This window comes from Misgurnus anguillicaudatus, chromosome 25 (assembly GCF_027580225.2).
Source record: "Misgurnus anguillicaudatus chromosome 25, ASM2758022v2, whole genome shotgun sequence".
NCBI lineage: Eukaryota > Metazoa > Chordata > Actinopteri > Cypriniformes > Cobitidae > Misgurnus > Misgurnus anguillicaudatus.
Genome location: NC_073361.2, coordinates 26,130,001 through 26,150,455, shown reverse-complemented (window position 1 = coordinate 26,150,455; position 20,455 = coordinate 26,130,001). Strand labels below are relative to the sequence as shown.

General features: G+C 35.5%; 3 protein-coding genes across 4 annotated transcripts in view; all 3 read left to right on the top strand.

Annotated features, from left to right (window-relative positions):
* Nucleotides 1–693, top strand: part of LOC129426605 (glycogen debranching enzyme) — a 28,858-nt gene extending 28,165 nt beyond the window's left edge. The window contains 2 exon segments of the mRNA XM_073864238.1: nucleotides 7–140; nucleotides 258–693. Of these exon segments, the coding sequence (XP_073720339.1) occupies nucleotides 7–140; nucleotides 258–375 (252 nt within the window). The 3' untranslated portion in view covers nucleotides 376–693.
* A 2,022-nt stretch (nucleotides 694–2,715) lies between these two features.
* Nucleotides 2,716–13,813, top strand: LOC129425928 (putative ferric-chelate reductase 1). The gene is made up of 15 exons (XM_073863685.1): nucleotides 2,716–2,989; nucleotides 6,708–6,844; nucleotides 6,942–7,039; nucleotides 7,118–7,217; nucleotides 7,325–7,516; nucleotides 7,749–7,850; nucleotides 7,935–8,076; nucleotides 8,330–8,443; nucleotides 8,519–8,634; nucleotides 9,202–9,288; nucleotides 11,689–11,780; nucleotides 11,854–11,912; nucleotides 12,006–12,146; nucleotides 12,265–12,290; nucleotides 12,399–13,813. Exons 1-15 carry the CDS (start codon nucleotides 2,806–2,808, stop codon nucleotides 12,486–12,488), a joined length of 1,680 nt encoding a protein of 559 aa, XP_073719786.1. The 5' UTR covers nucleotides 2,716–2,805; the 3' UTR covers nucleotides 12,489–13,813.
* A 6,063-nt stretch (nucleotides 13,814–19,876) lies between these two features.
* LOC129425929 (putative ferric-chelate reductase 1) overlaps nucleotides 19,877–20,455 on the top strand; it is a 27,948-nt gene continuing 27,369 nt past the window's right edge. Inside the window, exon 1 of one of the 2 annotated variants that reach the window (XM_073863682.1) lies at nucleotides 19,877–20,410. In XM_073863682.1, the coding sequence (XP_073719783.1) occupies nucleotides 20,408–20,410 (3 nt within the window). In that variant the 5' untranslated portion in view covers nucleotides 19,877–20,407. The remainder of the gene's footprint in view (nucleotides 20,411–20,455) is intronic. The other variant, XM_073863683.1, reaches the window with a different exon arrangement.

Here is a 20,455-nt window from a genome sequence, read left to right as displayed (position 1 = left end):
TTTCAGGAATGGCTTTGGCTGGTCGGATATTTCTTACGAGCGAAACTTTATTTTGCTAAAAAAATGGGTCAAGAAACATTCAACAAAACCAAGTACTTGGTGAAGAACGTTCTGTCGAGACTTCACGCTCATTTAGAAAGGTAGTACAGAAGCAAAACCGTTTACTCAACATTTTATTGTAATTTAAATTTGATCAAACTGCATATTTGAAAATAATTCAAAATGTGAGTTCATTACCATATTTTATCTTGATGTAGATCACCTTGGAAAGGTTTACCAGAGCTAACCAATGAAAACGGACGGTACTGCCCTTTCAGCTGTGAAACGCAGGCATGGTCCATTGCCACCGTTTTGGATGCCCTGTATGATCTGTGATGGTACACCAAAAATCCTGAAGATCTCATGAGCTTGTCCAGAATACACAATCTCCTCTGTTTAATAAAAACTAAGGCCGCTGCTTCTTGCATAAACATAATTGTAGAGACGTTTACTTTGTAGTGCAAACTTTGTGGTTTGTATTTTGGCCAAAGTGTTTTTCAGGAGTGTTTGTTTGTTAGCAAACAGCCTGTTATAGCCTGTTTATCAAGCACAATATATCCTTGACATGACAACTATTCTAATCTTCATTCTGTATCATCAAAAGTCATTGTAAACTCTTAAAGGTCTATTAAAAGCATGTTCCTAACATAACAAGTCTCTGTTTTTGCAAAGTCACAGTTGTTGCGCCAGCACAAAAATGCTCACTGTTCTACCTTTACAACACATGACATCACAAAAGCCAACCACTTACGGCAAGTTAACATTATACACGTCTCACTTCCTGCTATACGGCAGGTGTGTACAGTATAGTGTGAGAACTTAATGAAAATATTGAACTTTTTGCTTCTCTTTATGAAATAATACTTAGTTAAAAATCTCATGAGAAAATAAACCATTGCACCTTAGAGGGTTTAATATGAAGTCTGATGAACAGCATGAAACAATTAATCTTTTGCCAAAAATATTTTATCACATGTTTGCGGTTATACGTGTGACTAAAACTGGTTTGACAAATAGTTGCATAGTATAATTGCAAAATCTCTTATAACATTTCAATATATTTCTCTAATGGATATACATTACTGCTTGTGTGAATCCCTCAAACTCATTTGTACATTTAAAATACAAAAACTGTAAAAACAAAAAATTGTCACTGGAGCGGTACCCTTTCAAAAAAATACACATTTACACCTAAAAATTATGAAAATTAATACCTCAGAGGTATACTGGTACCAAAGAGTGCATATTAGTACCTCAAAAACACATGGTACCAAATATGTACATATTACCTTTATAAAAAGGTTCTACCGCAGTAAGAGCATGGGACCATATTTTTGGATTGGAATGCAGGCAGATTGGTTAACTCCTCCTAGTTAAGGTTGCATCAATATGATGAAATTAAATGATTGAGCAATCTGACACTGGAAAAATCCAAGCAAGTTACTGTAACTTGGCATTGTGATTTAAAAAAGCCTTCCTATTTTGTATGCATATAAAATATCTAAAGGAAACACACATATAATTTATAAAACAAAACATCTGCTCATTAATTGGTTGAGGTGCGTTGAAAACCTTTATAAATACTCTAAAAGCAACTGCATTACATCAGCATTACCTTAGTGTTGCTTGGCACTCACTTTGTTTTTAAAGGAACTACATTGCCTATAGAGAAAAAAAATAATCACAGTATAGTATTACTATAGTCACACCCTGTCTGTGAGATTCAGGCTAAAGTATCATAATCCTATTACAAGATTAAAAGAATCAAAGTTTGATTTTATTCATAGATTTTACATTAATTTCTTTCTTTGACATGACCTTTCTCAGTTAATAGTAAAGATACCAAGGTTACATTTTAACAGAATGGTCTTTACATTTGTATGATGATTTTATGTGTAAAACAGTAAATCACAAAAAATAAAGACAGGGTTATGTATTTATCTATTATCCTCAAATTGTGACCCGGGACCACAAAACATAAGTATGGATATATTTGTAGCAATTACCAACAATACAAAAAGTAATTTTTTGCATAACATATGAGTTTGTGCTGTGTGTTAATATTATATATATTTAAACACACACACAAAGACATATATACATTAAGAAATATTGTTTTTTATTTATATATAATATAGAAAATATATATATATATGTAAATGTTTCTTAGATACATACATGAATGTGTGTGTATTTATATATACATAATAGTTACACACAGCACACAAACTCATATGTTATGCAAAAAAATTACTTTTAGTGTATGATTAATCTAGATTAATCTATGCCCAGCACTTATACTAATACTGCACAACTTTTATTTTGTATGCGAGTGCGACTAATCTTTGCCCAGCACTTATTACAGTAAAAATGTAAATGTAGCTGAAATGATTAACATTAAATCAACATAGTTTCACTACAATAAATGAAAGTCAAAGTATGGTTGATGCAGTAAAACCATGGTTAATTTGCATAAATTCTTGCTCTTGTCTTGTTTTTGTATGCCTACGAGTCACAGCCATAGATATTTAGCGGTCTGAATTCTGCTGTTACGTCACGGCATCAGTTACCAGATATGTTCAGGTAAAGCCACGCCCACCGCGATATTACACACTCTTGAGGTAGTAGTAACTGCATATCGTGCCAAATATAGCGAGGTACACACACGGCTGTTTTACTAAAAAAAATTTGTTTAAAAATTATTTTTTGTTTTTGTGTTGATACACTAGATGTTGTTTTATTTATTCGACTGTCTCCTGTTGTAAGATGTTGCTGTATATCCTGCTGTCCGCCTGTGTTGGCACTGTGCACCTGTATTCTCATGGAGTAGTCACCAGTGCTTGTTCATCTATGTCACCAAATCATGATGGAGCCTCTTCTCAGACCAGCAGTCCTCCGTACACGGTTACTGCCGTGCCGACCAGCTTCAAGGAGGGCGATGAAATCACAGGTACGTGTGAGGTTTACGTTGTTATCGTGCGTGCGTTTTCAGCGGTAACTTAGCCTTGGAGGGATCGTTGTACTGTATCAAATGTACATAAAATCATAATACATAAGAACCATACGAAATTAACCATGTTTTTATTATAGTAAAATTGAAGTGACCATGGTTTATCACGTGTTAATACCATTTATAAAATTTATCACAAAAACATAATTTTCGTAATGTTATTTGTATAGTGTAATGACCAGGGCAGGACTTAACAGGGTGGATGCCCCTGGGCTTGAATAAATTTTGGGCCCTACACTATCAGAACAAAAGGTACAAAAGCTGTCACTGGGATGGTACCCTTTAAATGGGTCCTAATATTTACCATTTAGGTACAGATATAGGTACATTTGTACCCATTATATGCACTCTTTAGGTACAAAGGTGTACTATTTTAAAGGGTACCACCCCACTGACAGCTTGTGTAAATTATCTTCTCAGAGTGCACAGACAGTAAACAACCTAAAATAAAAAATATATCATAGAACTACATTTTAGGGAAGTTTCCAGACAGGGTTTAGATTAATCTAGCAGGCCTATTGCTAGGTTATATTAGGGCATTCAAGTAGTTTTTACAAACAAACCTTACAAAAAACATTACTGGTGTGCGTCTTGAGACAAAACAATGGCAATGATATATGTTAAGATATATCAGTGCAAGATGTGTTTAAATTAAGACAGATCAAACATGCATTTTAGTCTTGGACTAGGAAAAGACCTGTCTAGGAAACTGCCCCTATATCTCTATAGCAGAACATAAGCCCAGTCTAAATTTAAATCATGTATTTTTAGGGATGTCTCAAATCCAAATTAATCATGCACATTAAAAAATACCCCATAACAACATTTAAAATCATTGTGTTCGACTTAAGAAAAGAATGATGTGTCTTGATAAACATTCACCTTATTACACACCATATAATGTTATAAACATAATCAACAAGTGTATTTTGTGCATATAGCCTAAGTGGTGCAGTGTTTAAGAATGAAAAAGAAAAGATTTTAGGATGGTATTTAATAATTATGACAAGACCATCATGTAATATTAGACACCAAAAACCAAAGTGGAGAAGATGATCATTCATTAATTTTTGCGTCTGATATGAACGTAATACTTTAAAACTTTGAAGGTAGATAAAAATGAACACTTTTCAGAAGTTTAAACTGTGATTCTGTTAAGCGCAAGCAAACGTGCAGAAAGAGAAACTACAGGAAAGTTAGGTTAGCTAGTGGATTATATCAAAAACCATCAGGACATCAACATGGCCATAATTTAGTGAATCCTCACCTCCAGAAGTAATAAACTGGACTGATGATTTAAATGTTGACATAATCATATGTGCGTTGTTAACTCTCCGGATTTTGTAATGTTTCGTAGCTCTGCTTCACTCGTTCACTTCTCCACAGAGACTGTTTAGTTAGTGTCGTGTGAGCTGCAGACTCCAGACTGCGAGCAGTGGCCGGTTGCATAAACATAGCCGTGACGTTAAGACTGCGTCTTAAGTATGATTCTGACTAACTAGCAATTAGTTAGGGCTAATCAGTCTTATTATTTGGATTTAAATTAGACCAATCTACCTTTCTATGTAACATACTTAAAACAGTTATGATCAGTCTTGAAGAAAAAAATTCATGACTAACTTTTAAAGCTAGTCTTAAAGTTTTATGCAACCGGCCACAGATTGGATTTCATTTGGCGCTACGCAGACGCTTGGTGATGTCAAAGTACCGCGAGAGCGATTAGAAAGCAGACTTCTCTGTGTGATTTCTCGAATCGCTCTCGCGGTACTCTGGTATGTCATTGATTCTTCTGGCTGTTGTTGAACCACATGAATACACCCGTCTGCTTTCCAGTCACTTTTGCGCCGTGATAAATTGATTTCATATTATGATCGGATCGCGCAGTGCCGTATGAAGTCAAATGCACCAAATACCAAATAGCCGACTGTATATGAGGTTAAACCCGCTAAAGAAGCAAGTGGAGCATGCGAATGGTGAGGGATTCAGATGTCAATTTATGAACAAAAATTGTCAAAGGTTTGTCACACACTGTTAAGTATCCTCACGCTTTTTTAAATAGGTATACGGAAATCCTTGACCATTCCTAGTGGATAAACTGCGTATACAGGCACGTTAGATACAAACATACAAACAAGAAAAAACACAGTTACAAGACCATAGCCTACTCCAGTAATCTTTTTCATACTGAGCGCTTCATTTTCGCGTTGCTCTTTCTCGTTATCTGTAAAGCTCATTCATGACTCCCATTTCGCGTATTCGCTATATACTAGCTAATAATGGGTTTCAAAAGCTGTACACTCAGCGCGTCATATTCAGCACCAAATTTATTTTTTATCATATTAACGAATTAAATGCAGCACCAAACAATTCCGCACCAACCAATAGGCTGTAAAAAAAATGAAAACGACTGAACAAATCAAACGAACGCAAGCAAGCAAGCACGGAGGCCCCTATTGGCCGGGGCCCCTGGGCTCAAGCCCAATGGTAAGTCCGGCCATAATGATTTACACTGAACACACTTTGCTGTATGTATGCCACTTTTTCTTAAAAGCTTTTTGATCCAAATGCGTAGATTTGAGTACTTGAAATTTGTTTTATGACAAATTAAAATGTTTTTGTGGCCACAATAGCAACTTAATGTTGTTAAAAATATTTTATCAGATCTCTAATACAGTATAAGCAAATTGTTTCTAAAGGACTTTGAAAAAAGCTAAATTGATTTTAATTGAATTTGATAGTTTGGATGACGTAATTATTCTATGAAATGAAGTAGCCTATTAGACATAAGACACATTAAATGTTTAACTGTTTTGACATTGAGGATATAGACTATCTAGGGCTGCAACAACTAATCGATTAAATCGATAATGACATTAATCTGTGGCAAAATTTCCTTAGCACATCCATGAAGACTAGATGCGTTTTGTTGAATTATATTTTGGCATTTGAAGATGTTTTACTAAAGTTGCACAAACTTTTTTGATTTAATGCTTAAAACATCAAAATCAAAAAGATTATAGTAGTAAAACTCTGTAGTAGTGTGTAGTAGTACTTTTGCACTTTTAAAAGTACATTTCTACACGTGAAAACTCCTAATTTAGTGCCTTATTTGGCTATAAAATGTGAAAACATCTAATTAAGTAAGTAGTTTTGTTGTTATTCCATTAGTCGATTAATAAAAAAAAAACGAACCGCCCGATTAATCAATTATTAAAATGATTGTTAGTTGCAGCCCAAAACTAATCTATACATTTCGATGAAAAACCTTTCAATAATGCTAAAAGTTTCTACTTTACGTATTTGTCATTTTACTTGATTCTCATGTTTCAAGTTTTTCATAGTTTTAATGACCTTTTGGCATAATGTAGAAGATAGTTATAAAAATCTGTAAGTGTTTATAAGTGCAATATATTTAAGCTAACATTTAGAAATTAATTACTGTGCTACTATAGTATACTAATTTATACTACTGTACTTTCTTACAATATTAGGATTATATGAATTATTGGTTCACTATGTTTCGAATGCATAACATGAAGTCTTTATTGTCAATAATCGAAATCAATGTGCAAACGGTGGTCACTTGCAAAGGCTTATCAGTTCATGCTCGTTGTTTTATGAAGCGATTTTTATGAAACTCTGTTGTTTTTGTTTTAAGTAACACTACGTGCAGTATCAGGAGATTTCGAAGGCTTCATGTTACAAGCACGTAGAGTGGAAACGAGCATACCGATCGGCACCTTCACTGTGACAAACACTGCAGAAGCACAAGGACTCACCTGCTCTGAAGTGGCTGTGAGTTTAGCCCACATTTTATTATTGAGTTTGTTGTAAAACAAAAGATTCAAAAATCTATTATTTAAATGCTTTCTTTTGTTTTATGTTTATTCAGAATACTGCAGTTTCTCATAATTCAGACAGTGAAAAAACTGAAATTATAGTTAAATGGAAGGCCCCTACATCTGGACCGCTCAGCAATGTAGAGTTCCGGTATGCATTTGACTCTTATTTTATTTATTAATATTATCACTTTTATACTTGCTTTTAATTTTAATGTGTTTGTTTCAGTGCAACATTTGTTAAAAATAAAGCAACTTTTTGGGAGGGTGTGAAGAGCTCTGCGATAACATACACGGGCACATCGACACCTGTTACTGCAGCCCCGACTGTAAGCATTTCTAAACCGACCCAAACAGGAAATCCATCAATCCTGCTTCTCTTTAAATGCTTTTTATTTCTATATCTTATTTACTCAACTCATTCTGTACATTTTAGTTACCTACATCAAATTCTGGGTGTGGGAAAAGCAAAGTCTGTTTCAGTCAGCCTGACAACTGCGACCCAACTACCAACACTGACTGTCACTTTGTGTCGGTTCAGTCATCCAGCCAGTCAGAAATGCAGGTGCAAATAGTCGGCCCGGGTAGCGGATATGTCGCAATTGGGTTCTCCGATGACCAAGCAATGGTAAGTTTTCTGTTGACTGCATGTTAGCTATGTGTCTGTACAATACAAACATAATAATATTTCCAAGCGGGTGTTGTACAGTACAGTTTTTTTTATGAGATCTTCATCTGCTGAGTTCTTATCCAGAAAACTTTCCTTGTCAGCAGCATCGAGTTTCCACAAACAAACATTCAGTGAAACCATTTGTTTATGAGTCATATAGTTTTACAAAGTGTTTTGTTTCAACTTCAAGGGCAATGATGACATCTATATATGTGGTAAAGACAAGGATGGCATTCCCCAAGTGCAACGTGCATTTTCCACCGGAAAAAAGACTCCCAATATTGTCTCACTGGTACTTTACTCTTGTGGTTAATTTTAAAACTTTTGTTGAATTTTATATCAACATTCATTCACATATATTGTGTTTGATTTCTAGGGGAATATCTCTGATATCAAGACATCGATTACAAATGGAGTGTTCAATTGCTCTTTTACGTCTCGTAACGTCATTAGCACAGCAAGCAGAGCGTCTGGCAGCCAGTACTACCTTATGATCGCTTCTGGACCCGCCAGTCAAGGTTTGTGCTTTTATAAGAGCCATAAGTGTCATGTTCAGTTTTGTAGACATTTGATGCTTCTATTGTGTTTAAATGTAGTTACAGCTGAAATGAGATATGTTTGGTAATCACTGCTTAATATTTACCAGATCATTTCATTGTCTATGTTAACTTTAGACCCGATGTAATCTGGCTATGAGTAACCTAAAATAAACTTGAATTTGGTTACATGTCGTTTTTGATTCTCTTTAACCGAGGACTTTCTCACGTCAAGGTAGCATCCAGGAACACACCAAGAAATTCGTCACCCAAGACAAAGCTGATTTATTAAATCCAACAGTGATCAAGAGTGAAGCTGAAGCATATCCGGCTATTGTTAAAGCCCACGGTGAGTATATCATGACAGAGTGACACTGTTTAACAGCATCACCGTTGTGGTCCTGATGTTGCTGCTCTTGTCCAGGTGCCCTGATGCTGATCGCCTGGATGACCACAGGCAGTGTGGGTATGCTCATAGCGCGCTATTTAAAGGCAGTCGGCAAAGGAAGAGGATGTTGTGGTAAAGATTTCTGGTTTTTGGTGAGTTATGTATGTTACTTTTTGAATATTGCATTTTATGCCTGGCTTGAAGTATAATATATACTCATTGCTATTGATATAAAAGTAATAAACTTATGTATACATTTAATGAGGGAGGAGTAATAAAACATTAAGTTTAACTTCAGCTTTTAGCTTTAGGTAATTTCGGTACCCCTGCAGTACCACAAGAACCCTAGAGGGGGCAGATAACCTACATTAAAGGAAAATGAGACCTCCAACCAAACCAAAAAAACATTAATAAATTCAGTTTACACAACTGTGTGTAAAGAGACCAAGTTATGTTGATCTAGTGTAACTATGGAAATATTTTTTTGCTTTCTGTAATATTAATGTTTGCAATTAAGATAAGCAAGATAAGATAAGTGCTTAACAGATCATTAGTCAATGTACAACGGGATAATTATGTTATAAAACTTTAAATGATTTGTTTTTATATCTATTTAGATTATACATGGACTAAAGTTTAAACAGAGCTGTTAATTATTCATTACTAAAATAGTAAAAAACAATAATAATGTGTAATTTAAAATTTTTTATGTCTCACAGGCTCACGTGACTTTGATGTCCTTGTCGATTATTGCCACAGCTATTGCTTTTATAATCGTATTTTCTTATGCCCAAGATTGGGCTGGGGTAAGCAAAGATTCTTTATTATTTATTGTATATATTTAATATTATGCCACAGTATAGTTGTATATTTAAGCAATATCGCTCGAGTAGGAGTGTGATATAGCTCTATATCATCACGGCTGTGATTAGGCCAGAGGCACGAGGCCGTAGGCCGCTGACCACCGCCCTCTCTGGGCTACATCTCTGACAGGGATTCCCTGTCTCTCATGTTGGCCTGATGGTCAAAAATTAAATCAAATCAGCAGTATTTGGTGTCATGATGAAACTATTACTTGTTTTCTTATTCATATTTAGTGTCTTTTGTGTTGTTATTGTTTTGGCGTGAGGTAAAAGTTAATAAAACTATACTTCTATAATGTTACTATTGGTTTACCATTTCATCTTAACGCGATACGAGCACTCGGTTATTATTAGACTTCGTTCTTGTCAGTACTATATAAAACTGTTTTTTATAAGTGTCAGAGAGATGTTTTTGCATGGTGCTTATAAATATACCAGTGGAGATATCTACATAACATAACATGTTTTAATAGTCACGTTGCGATTAAATAAATGATCAATGACCACATTTAACAGCTGCTGTGCTTACCTGCAGTTCCACGGTGTTTTCGCGTTCTGAGAAGAGATATTGCTCCAGAAAAAAAAAGTTTACATTCCTCTTTCCAAGTGTTAATCGTCCACACGATGTGACAAGACATTACTCCCATTAACTTTAACGTAACATCCAAAAGCGCTGATCTTTGACGGAATAATAACTTCCGATTGGGGATTCACAGACTGATTTATGAGCTAGTGAACTAATGAGACAAACAGCGCGTCTGTGTTTTTCGATTCAGAGATGAGCCTGTTTAGGACCTCTATTCACTAGGTGGCGGAATGATACAAAAGGTGAAGCGGTTACTGTCCCGTTATCAGTACAATATCGCATAGCTCTTAGCCAATCAGATTCGAGAACCAGAAAGAACTGTTGTATCATATCAAATATTATATCATAGGCCTGTTAAATGCATTATTCTGATTTTTTTAAATGTAATCAATGTCCCGCCGTCAATTATTTCTTACATAATTCATATTTAAAAATAAAAATCTACATAAATACATTTTCAGACGACAACCCTAAAGTAAGACCAGTGTTTCTCAAACTTTTTCAGCCCAAGGACCACTTTATCTTCCAATTTTTTTCTGAGGATCACCTAACAGAATCCCACTCTAACACGCCCCCAAAAAACAACAAAATAGGAAGGATAAGCTAAATCTAAGTTTAATATGCAACTGTTTCAAGTCAAAAACTAATTTTTTAAACACAAATGCAATGCTATGTTCAGAAATTATTATATTAATTTTATTTAATTTGAAAAAGTAAATGTGGAATGAGTTACAGCTTAATATGAACAACAAACTGCACATATGAAAAAAAACCCTGCAATTAAACATAGTGGTGGGTATATGAAGTCTATGGTTGTAACTATGATAACAATAAATGCTGAAAATTTCCCGTTAATGTCCAAAATCAATGATCAGGAATTTTACACATGAAACAAAAGCTAGTACATTACAAAACTAATAGATATGTGGATTTTAGCTGCCTTCAGTTGACGCTGGATCCTTCTTTTGACTCCTCTTTGGTTTAGCCACCGATCCATTTTTACGTTATTAAAACAGAATGGCAAGAACTGATATCACGGTTTTGTGAGTGCATTAAAAATCGACTTAAATAAGTGACGATTGTATAAACACTTGCCTAGTTTAGGTAATCTTTTGGCGGACCACTGGGGTGACCACACTTTGAGAATTACTGCACTAGACGTTGAGCATGCAAATATACAGTCAAATATTTAAAAAAAAATTTTTTAGTTGTTGTTGCTGATATGGATGGAAAGCGCTTCATCCATCTTTGCTTATCATTAGAAAGAAAGGTCACGACCTGTTTTGTACTGTTCACATATCTCCACATGATACAAATTCACAGGTCAGAGTTCACAAAACTTGAACTTTGGTATGCAGCAATATGCAAAATATATATGCACAAGCTTACATTTTTTGTCTGATGCATTCGCATGCGTATGAAAAAGTGTAGTGTTAAGGACCCCTTAAATTTCTTATCTACTTTCAGCTATATTCTTACTAGTGATAGATATTGCAGAGGCCAATATATCAGATGATATTTGGATTTTTTTTATTATTGGCATTGGCCGATAAATATTTACTCTATTACTTAAATTTGTTTCTATGTAATAAAAAGACTGTCCTTGTCACTCAATGTAAAGTCAAAGTCTGACAAACAGTAAAAAGTCTTGTGAATTAACCCCTTTAAGAGCACATTCATTTGATAAACATTGCAAGACAGTGTAAGTCAGAAGTTTCACATGAATGTAGTAATTTATATCTCGTCTGTGTTTGTAGGGAGCTCATCCGGTCCTGGGCTGTTTGGTGATGATTCTCTCTTTAATTCAGCCTATTGTCGCAGCTTTACGCTGTGACCCACAACATGAGAAGTAAGAAAACATTCACTTTTTATCAAATGAGAAAGAAAAGTTCACGGGTTCACTGTAATATAATCCTCTGCAGGAGATTCATCTTCAACTGGGCTCATTCATTCAACGCTCTGGCTATCAAAGGTCTCGCAGGTATGACGGCAACCACGCTCAGTCCTGTTATCAGACACACCTTACATCAATAAAGAAAACAAAACACAAATCTGATGTTTTTATCATTCACAGTGGGAGCGATCTTCACTGGTCTGGAACTTATTGGTGAAGCACAGGGTGAGGGGTGGATGCTGGGAGTTATGGGAGGATTTGTGGCATGGGAGGCTCTGTTGTACGTCCTTCAAGATTTGCACATGCGCGCCAGGAAAAAAGGTAAATTGCATTTACATTATTGTATAAAGAGGCCAATTTTAGGAATTAAAATAAATATTATGTTTGAAGTAGAATAAAGTTTATGTTCTTGCTGATGATTATGTACCTTATGTTGTAGATTCTACCATTTGCTCTTTTGGAATGGTAAGTGGGTCTTTCATTTATAAATTCAGCAAATATCACAGTAATTATTAAGAGTGTAATATTTCATGTACTTAAGCGATAAATATTTTTCTTTTGTGTAATGAACAGATGAACACTGAAGTGTTCCTGCTTGTTGTGTATATATTGGGAAACCTGGCCTTCTTGATAGCACTTCTCGTTGGAATCGGCAAAGCTTAAGAAAGCCGAACATGTCTCAGAGAACCTCACTGGATTAAAGCTATTTTTGTCTTTTTTATTGTATTTTTATGAACATTATTATGAACACAAGCTATTTGTTGATTTTCATCTAAGCCTAAAACGTGTCAATTTCTATAGGTCAGTATAATATTAACCATTTGCATGATGGTTATATTTTTATTTTATCATTTGTCTGGGTTGATACCAATTAGTGATTTTCTGTCATCAGTGTGCTTTTGAGGAAGGAAATGAAGTTTGTGTTGTTTTTGGATGCCGTCTCTGCAGTGACTGCACTGAACTGATATGCTCTTTGATATGACGTACAATAATGAACATTAAGAGACCAGTCAGGAAATAAGTTCCCACATTTATTTTTTTAAGTTTGCTAATTATTTTGGTTTAGAGAGTAAGAATTGAACTTATGTATTAACTTATTAATAGTAATTGCATCCAATATTTTTATACATACACTACACTCTTAAAATTAATGTGTTAAATTAACACATCTTGTGTCTAGTTAAGGACAACACATCTAGTGTGTTGTCCTTAACTGAACACATCTCTGTGTTATTTTTGGAATAACACACTTTGTGTTGTTTTAACACATCTTGTGTTGTCCATTTCATTTATTTGAGCTCACAATCTACACGAAATGACACACAATGTGTCAAAACAACACATAATGTGTTAAATAGTTTAACACAAAACAATGTGTCAAAAATTAACACATCCCTTCTTAGAGTGTACCAATACACTGCCAATATTGTTGTATAACGGAAAGCACTTTTTGTTAAAAGACTTGCATCAGAAGAAATCATTGTTATTTAAAAGGTTTTTAATGTGATCAAGTGTGACAAAACCATAAAAGTATAAAAGATGTTTTGCTGGGTTATTTTCAACCCAGTGTTGGGTCATTTTTTTTAAATTACCAAGAAAATGTTTATATATGACTCAACAAAGGTTTAAAACAACCCAGCATATCTTTAATTCCAACCCAACAGGTTGGGGTTGTCACTCATTGAAAATAACCCAGCATTTTTCTATTACACTCTTAAAATGAATGTGTTAAATTAACACATCTTGTGTCTAGTTAAGGACAACACATCTAGTGTGTTGTCCTTAACACATCTCTGTGTTATTTTTGGAATAACACACTTTATGTTGTTTTAACACATCTTGTGTTGTCCATTTCATTTATTTAAGCTCACATTCTACACGAAATGACACACAATGTGTAACACATAATGTGTTAAATAGTAAAACACAAAACAATTTGTTAAAATAAACACATCCTTTCTTAGGGGCTAGTCACATCAAAAGCGTTTATGGCAGTTGCAGGCGCCTTTTTTGAATGATATTCTATGGGCAGGGCGCGTTTGCGCGCTGTTTATGCGCGCCTTGCGGTTTTCTGCCGCCTGCCGCGCACGCGTTTTTGAAGGAGCGCTGAGCGCGGAGAAGCACCTGACGTCATTCGCGTCTTCCATTGTCCAATCAAATGAGGGGAGAGGCGGGCCTTACGTTGTGGCGAGGGAAGTTTACAGTTGCTTTGAAGAACCGAGGTGCGTTCCATTCGACCGTAAGTGGACTGCGAAGTGGACTTCACAGGGTATTCCGCCATCTTAAGTGAGATTCCAATCCGAAGGGAGCGAACATGTTCAGTTCGAAGGGCACTGCGCACGGCATAGGGAATCAGGGAACATCGATACATCACTTCACAGGAAGTGGAGAGCGATAATCACCCAACTCTCATTGCGCGCATCACGTGATCACCCGTCGGAACGGTCAGACCGCTATGCAATTATATGACAATCGTTTAAAAACACACATATATACATATAATTAACCAAATAAAAGTTTACTTTCATATTTGCATGACAGTTACAGCAGGGCTTCAATTCTGTAAATAGTCAAGTAATAGCAGCAGTAGTCAATTAAAGTGTATAATAAACATACGTTTTTCATTACGTAGTACTCAATGTTTTTTTTATTGTATAGTGTACATATTTTAAATGTGATAGTAAATAAAAATTAAAATATAAAATGTAGTCCTATATAAATGTATGTTATATCAATCTGCGCGACCCCGTCGTTGACTTCTTTGATGACGTTTGCAGGCCGTTCCAAATGAGCGGTTATTGTCCGTGAAGTCCACTTCAACTGATATACCATGCTCAGGGAGTAGGGAGCAGTGAACACTCCGCAGGGACCCTGTCGAATGGAACGCACCTCCGGACTCCACTCGCTCACTCTCTCCTGCGTGTTTGTGCTCCTCTTATCCTCAAACAAGGTCAGAGCAAGCGTCCTCTTTTTAAAGTTTCTGCTAATATGACAGTTAACTGCAAAAGAGCGCTCACGCTTCAATATTTGATTGACAAGACAGCTGACTCGGTGGTTGCTTAGCAATATGAAAAGCCGCGCTGCACTGCTCTTTTTTAAAAAAGGCAGTGCGTCGCGCCTTGCGTTTGCAAGCGTTTAAAGCGCTTTTGGTGTGACTGAGCCCTTAGAGTGTAGGGTTTCTTAACATTTTTACTGTATTTTTTCAAACTGTGGTTTTGAGAAATAATCAAGAACTCATAAACGGATGTTTATTTTTACATGCTATGAAAAAATAAACTGAACGTATTTGTTTACTTGTTGCATTAATAATTACTGAAATTAGATGTGCTGAAACATATGGACAGTGTTGGGGAAAGTTACTTTTAAAAGTAATGCATTTCAATATTAAGTTACTCCCCAAAAAAAGTAACTTATTGCGTTACTTAGTTACTTTTCATGAAAAGTAATGCTTACGTTACTTTTAAGTTACTTTCGCGTTACTTTTTCTTACTTGGCTGAGGCTTGATCTCTTCAGGCCTTGCAGGTGTTTTTAATGATCGCAAAAATGTCAAGCTCTGGCCTGCCATCTCCGTTTCTGACTCAAACTGTGTGCGTAAGTGCGTAATTCTACGTTAATATGTTCAGTTTTATTCAGAACATAATTTTATTTTTAAATTAAATTAATTAAACTGAAAAGTAACTAACTCAAATATGAATGTGTACATTTATAAAGTAATGTGTTACTTTACTCGTTATTCAGAGAAGTAATATTATTATAACGTAATGCGCATTACTTGTAAAGCGTTACCCCCAACACTACATATGGTTGATGTTTTTTAATCCTCAGATGTCCTTTATTGTGTTTCATATATAAACATTGTAAAATACAGTAAGTGCTGTCCCTGTATTTACAGAACAGACTTTATAACCTATTTAGTTCTCAAACTGGGGTCCATGAGATGGTGCCAGAGGGGCCCAGTTTTATAAAATTTTATAAAATGCATTAATTAATCATAAATTGTAATTAAACCTCAGAAAAATTTCATGTATTTTAAATTAAAAATGTTAAATTAAAAAATTGTATTTTACTAGAAAAGAATGTATGGGATTTTTGACATGCAAGCACATGACGGTGTTAATAGTTTTATGAAGAGGACCACACATAAAGTAAATTTGCACAGATATAATTCCTTTTTAAATACTTGATTTCTTGAGTTAAGACTGATGTCTGGTGACAATTTCATGTAAATAACCTCATTGAAAATATATGTAGTGAAAAAAATGTTTACGCGTTCAATACTCATTTTCCCCACTGTATATACAGTATGTGAAGATTAATAGAATACACATATACAACATATATAAAATACATCAGGCCCAACCTTGAAGTTGTGGATCAGTTGGCCTATGAAAGCTTCTGTAAAATGTAAACATTATAAAAAGTAGGAAAATAAGAATTTAACTGCAAGTACATGATTTTTGGAATCTGATTACATAATCCGGATTACATGTAATCAGATCTGCTCATTACCATAAAGTTAATCTGATTTCAACTCTCCTTGACCCTCACACGGTCCAAGACTCGCTGCCGGTTCTAACCACTTTGACGCTCTCAACGGCGGCGGTGTGAACGCACAGTGAGACCAGGCTCATGCTAAAACATTTTTTTAAATCCTGTCCTATTATACAGTCTGGTTGCAGCACACACATAAGGACAATCTTAACAGATTTTCTTCTCTCAAATCTTAAACATGCTCATAAGATTTGAAAATCATTGTCCATCATGATAGAGGCAGGCAGGCAGCGCTTCACGTCATGTAAATTGGATGTATATAAATAGAGATTGTGACACATTTGTTATTATTGTAAATGTTTACATTCGCTAGCTTTTTACACTTACAGGTGTATTAAGGCAGTGTGTTCTATTTAAGGCAGTCAGGTTGTTTCCACACTTTCACAAACATGTTTGATATGATCGGGGGTGTACCTGGTTTGCTTGCAAAGATTTAATCTGTAATTGTCACACATTATATGATTGATTGATGAATTGACCTGTTTTCTTTCCAATTTTCGGAAGGGGTAAATCTGTGCCAAAAATCCTGTAGTGTGAGCCTGTCTTAAAGCATGGGAATAATTTAGTTTTTAATCTCCTTTTCTACAGGTGGGAAAGTGGTTCAGTGCCATATTTACGTATCTCAAGCATATAGCATGCTACCTTGTGCCACGTTACTTTGATGCCATCATCCGACCTTGGCGCCTATGTCACCGCTGTAGATGCTGCACTCAAACAAATGTTTGATTTGTTTTATGATCAGTTTTATTGTAAGTGAGAGGCATTTGCAAGAAGTGGTGCATATATGTGTTTCTTTTTAAACTTTTTCTTTTTAAGCAGCTTTGTTCAGAATGGCTCAAGCAGTTGGCTCTGGGTTCGGTTCAAATGTGCGAGGTTGGTTGTGTGCCGGCCCTGCACCCCCTTTTTCTTACACTGAAAGACGTCCCGGTTCGCCTTTATCCTGAGACCAGTGAAGAGGAGCAGTGTTGTGTTTCCATTGCCGCAGGTTGGCTTTACAAAGCCCTATATTCACCTAAAGAATTTATACAAGATTTAACTAGCCAGAGATCTGTGGTCTTGTTTTACACAAAAAATATGTAAACAATGCTTTAAATTATGGGTCTCCAACGTTGTTACTGGAAGACACCTGTCCTGCATATTTTGGTTCCAGCCCAACTTCAATACAACTGCCTCTATTTTTTAGGTTGCCATGAACTTGATTAGAAAAGTTCAGGTGTGTTGGGGTTGGGCTGGACAGATGCCCTCCAGGAACCGGGTTGTAGACCCATGCCTCAAATACTCAAAAAATTATTTGATGCAAGACTGCTTTAAATTTCTGATACTTAGTTTGTGCTTAAAACTTCAGTTCATTGGTTTAATGCATTTAGTTTTTAATGCATTAAAAAGATACTGCATGCACTGTTAAAATGTTAAATGTTTTACAATAGTAGTTATACCCATTTTTCAACATGTATTCATTTTGGTTAATGCTAGTTAATGTTAATACAGTTATTCATGTTAGTTCATGGTGCATTAATAAGTGTTAAAGGTGGGGCGCATGATCTCTGAAAGCCAATGTTGACATTTGAAATCACCTAAAAAACATGCCCCTACCCAATAGACCTTCTTTTGATAGACCAGCCCCACACATACACAACCCAGGCAACGATGTTGGTTAGTAGACACGCCTCTTACTGCTGATTGGCTACAAGTGTGTTTTGGTAGTCGGCCCGACTTCTTTTCCAAAGTGTTTTTTAAAAATCACGCACCCCGCCTTTAACAGTTGCAATGCTTGATTTTATAAATGTAGTAAATGTTCTACATGATGTAGAAGTATTGTTCATTGATAGTTCATGTTAGCTAATGCATTAACTAATCATTAACAAATACAGCCCTTCTATTTGACTTTTTCAACCTTAAGAAAGTAAAGTTGGGACAACAAACTAAGGGACAACTAAATGTTTGATTTCAAGAAAATGATAAGAAGCTTTTTATAGCAGTTGTAAAGTCTGTTTGACAAAAATATCATCATGCTGGCACAATGCGCCACAGTCTGATCACAAACCTGCTTGGTCAGGGTGTGTCTGCACGGTATAATTTCCGTGATCCAGGAATATTGTGACATTGTGCCAGATTAGTAGAGATATCCTAATGTGCCATGTATCTCGTATGTATCCCACAGATGATTGTGAGCAACACCCACCTGGGACAGTGGTAAGGAAAACATGATGATACTTACAGTACAATACACTCCACTGTTCAGTATGATTGAAGACACTGTATAGACATAGCGATGAGTTGGGTTAAATTCAACACAGTATGTTTCATAATTTGTTACCTAGCCCCATGCAACCAACGGCTCAGTCCACTGCCCAACCCTTGGTTTTGAAAGCATAAATACAATAGCCACCACACCAGACAAACATTTCACCATCGGAGACAACTTAGTAAAAAGGTTCGTCCGTTAAGGGCTTCTGTAGAAAGATGGCGGCACAAAATTGAGACTTCCATGTAAGGGGACCCTCGGTGTTCATAGATAAAAACGTCTCATTCTAAGATAATAAAAACATAACGGTTCATTATAAAAGGTCTTTATACACCCCTGATAATATAGTTTTGTGTATTATTTTGCATTTCTTTCATGATATCCTTCTAAAAATTACCCACTGCACCTTTAAAGATCTATTAAAAGAATGTCATGTTTCTGACTAACTCTACGTACAAGCAGTATTTCTGCATAGTCATGGTGACATACATGCCCACAGGGCAACAAAAGCTTATTGTTCAACCTTTACATTATGTTACAATAGAAACCACTTACAGAAAGCTAACACGTCTGCACAGAACATGTTTCACTTCCTGCTATACGGCAGGTGTGTAATTAAAATTTTCAACGTTTTGCTTCTCCTGAGGAGATGATAATCAAATAACAAAAAATCTCATGGGAAAAATATACCATTGCACCTTAAAGTGTTTATTATGAAGTCTGATACACAGCATTTACAAATAAACTGTGTAACTATAGTATTTGTAAAAAAAAATATTACATGCAAGTTACTGTACGACTAGAACTGGTTTGACCCTTTCAAAAAGTACACATTTGCACACAAAGAGTTCATATTAGTCCCCCAGATGTACCAAAGAGTGCATATTAATACCAAAGACACATTCGTACCTAATGTGTACATATCTGTACATAAACGGTGCATTTTAGGGCCTTTAAAAATGTCATATTTTAATGGGGATGGAATGCAGGCAGATGGGTTAAACTGAGTCCTTTGAGTTAATTAATACCCTAAGGGTAGGCTGACGTCAATACGATGAAATGAAATTCTTGGAAAATACAGTTCAGAGAATCTAATTAGAAATTTGAGATGGGTAGAATTCAAGGAAAGTTAATAGAGTTCACTATCATTTAAAACGACTTCCTATTTACGTATGACACACACAAAACAAATACTTCTGATCCTTGATCATGATTGGTTGAGGTGCATTGGAACCCGTTCTAAATTAGGCTACAGAAACACCTGTTACTTACCGCATTAAATCATGTGGTAGACTGTGTTGCTTGGCAACACTTCGTTGAATTGTTTTTGAGGAACTACTGTACAGTAGGCTACAGAAGAAGAAAAAGTGTGTGTGTGAAACCAAGGCTAAAGTCTCATAATCTAATTACGAGATTAAAAGCAACAACGTTTGATTTTATTCATTGATTTTACATTGATTTCAATATTTAATATGACCTTACTTGCAGTATTAAGGATATTAAGATTATATTTTCACAGCTTATTATATCGGATTTTAAAACCGTAAAGTGAGTTTTTAAAGACAGGGTCACATATTTAAAGGGTTCTTGTTTGTTTTGGGGCGTGTTGTTTTTGTGTGAGTCACACAGCACTAAATCTCGTGGTTCTGCGTTACGTGACGACATCGGTTACCTGATGCTCAGGTAGCTACAGCTACGCCCACCGTGACAGACAATCTTGAGGCAAAAATAACTGTATTGTGAGCCAAACACGGAGGAGTACACACACGGATATTTTACGGAGAAATGGTTGTTTTAAAATACATTTTTCATTTTTTTGTTGAAGCTATAGAT

Coding starts and splice junctions, on each gene's coding strand:
- LOC129425928 (XM_073863685.1), top strand. CDS start 2,806: ATGTTGCTGTATATCCTGCTGTCCGCCTGTGTTGGCACTGTGCACCTG. Junction 2,990..6,707: donor GGAGGGCGATGAAATCACAG/GTACGTGTGAGG, acceptor TTTTGTTTTAAG/TAACACTACGTGCAGTATCA. Junction 7,040..7,117: donor CTCAGCAATGTAGAGTTCCG/GTATGCATTTGA, acceptor TGTTTGTTTCAG/TGCAACATTTGTTAAAAATA.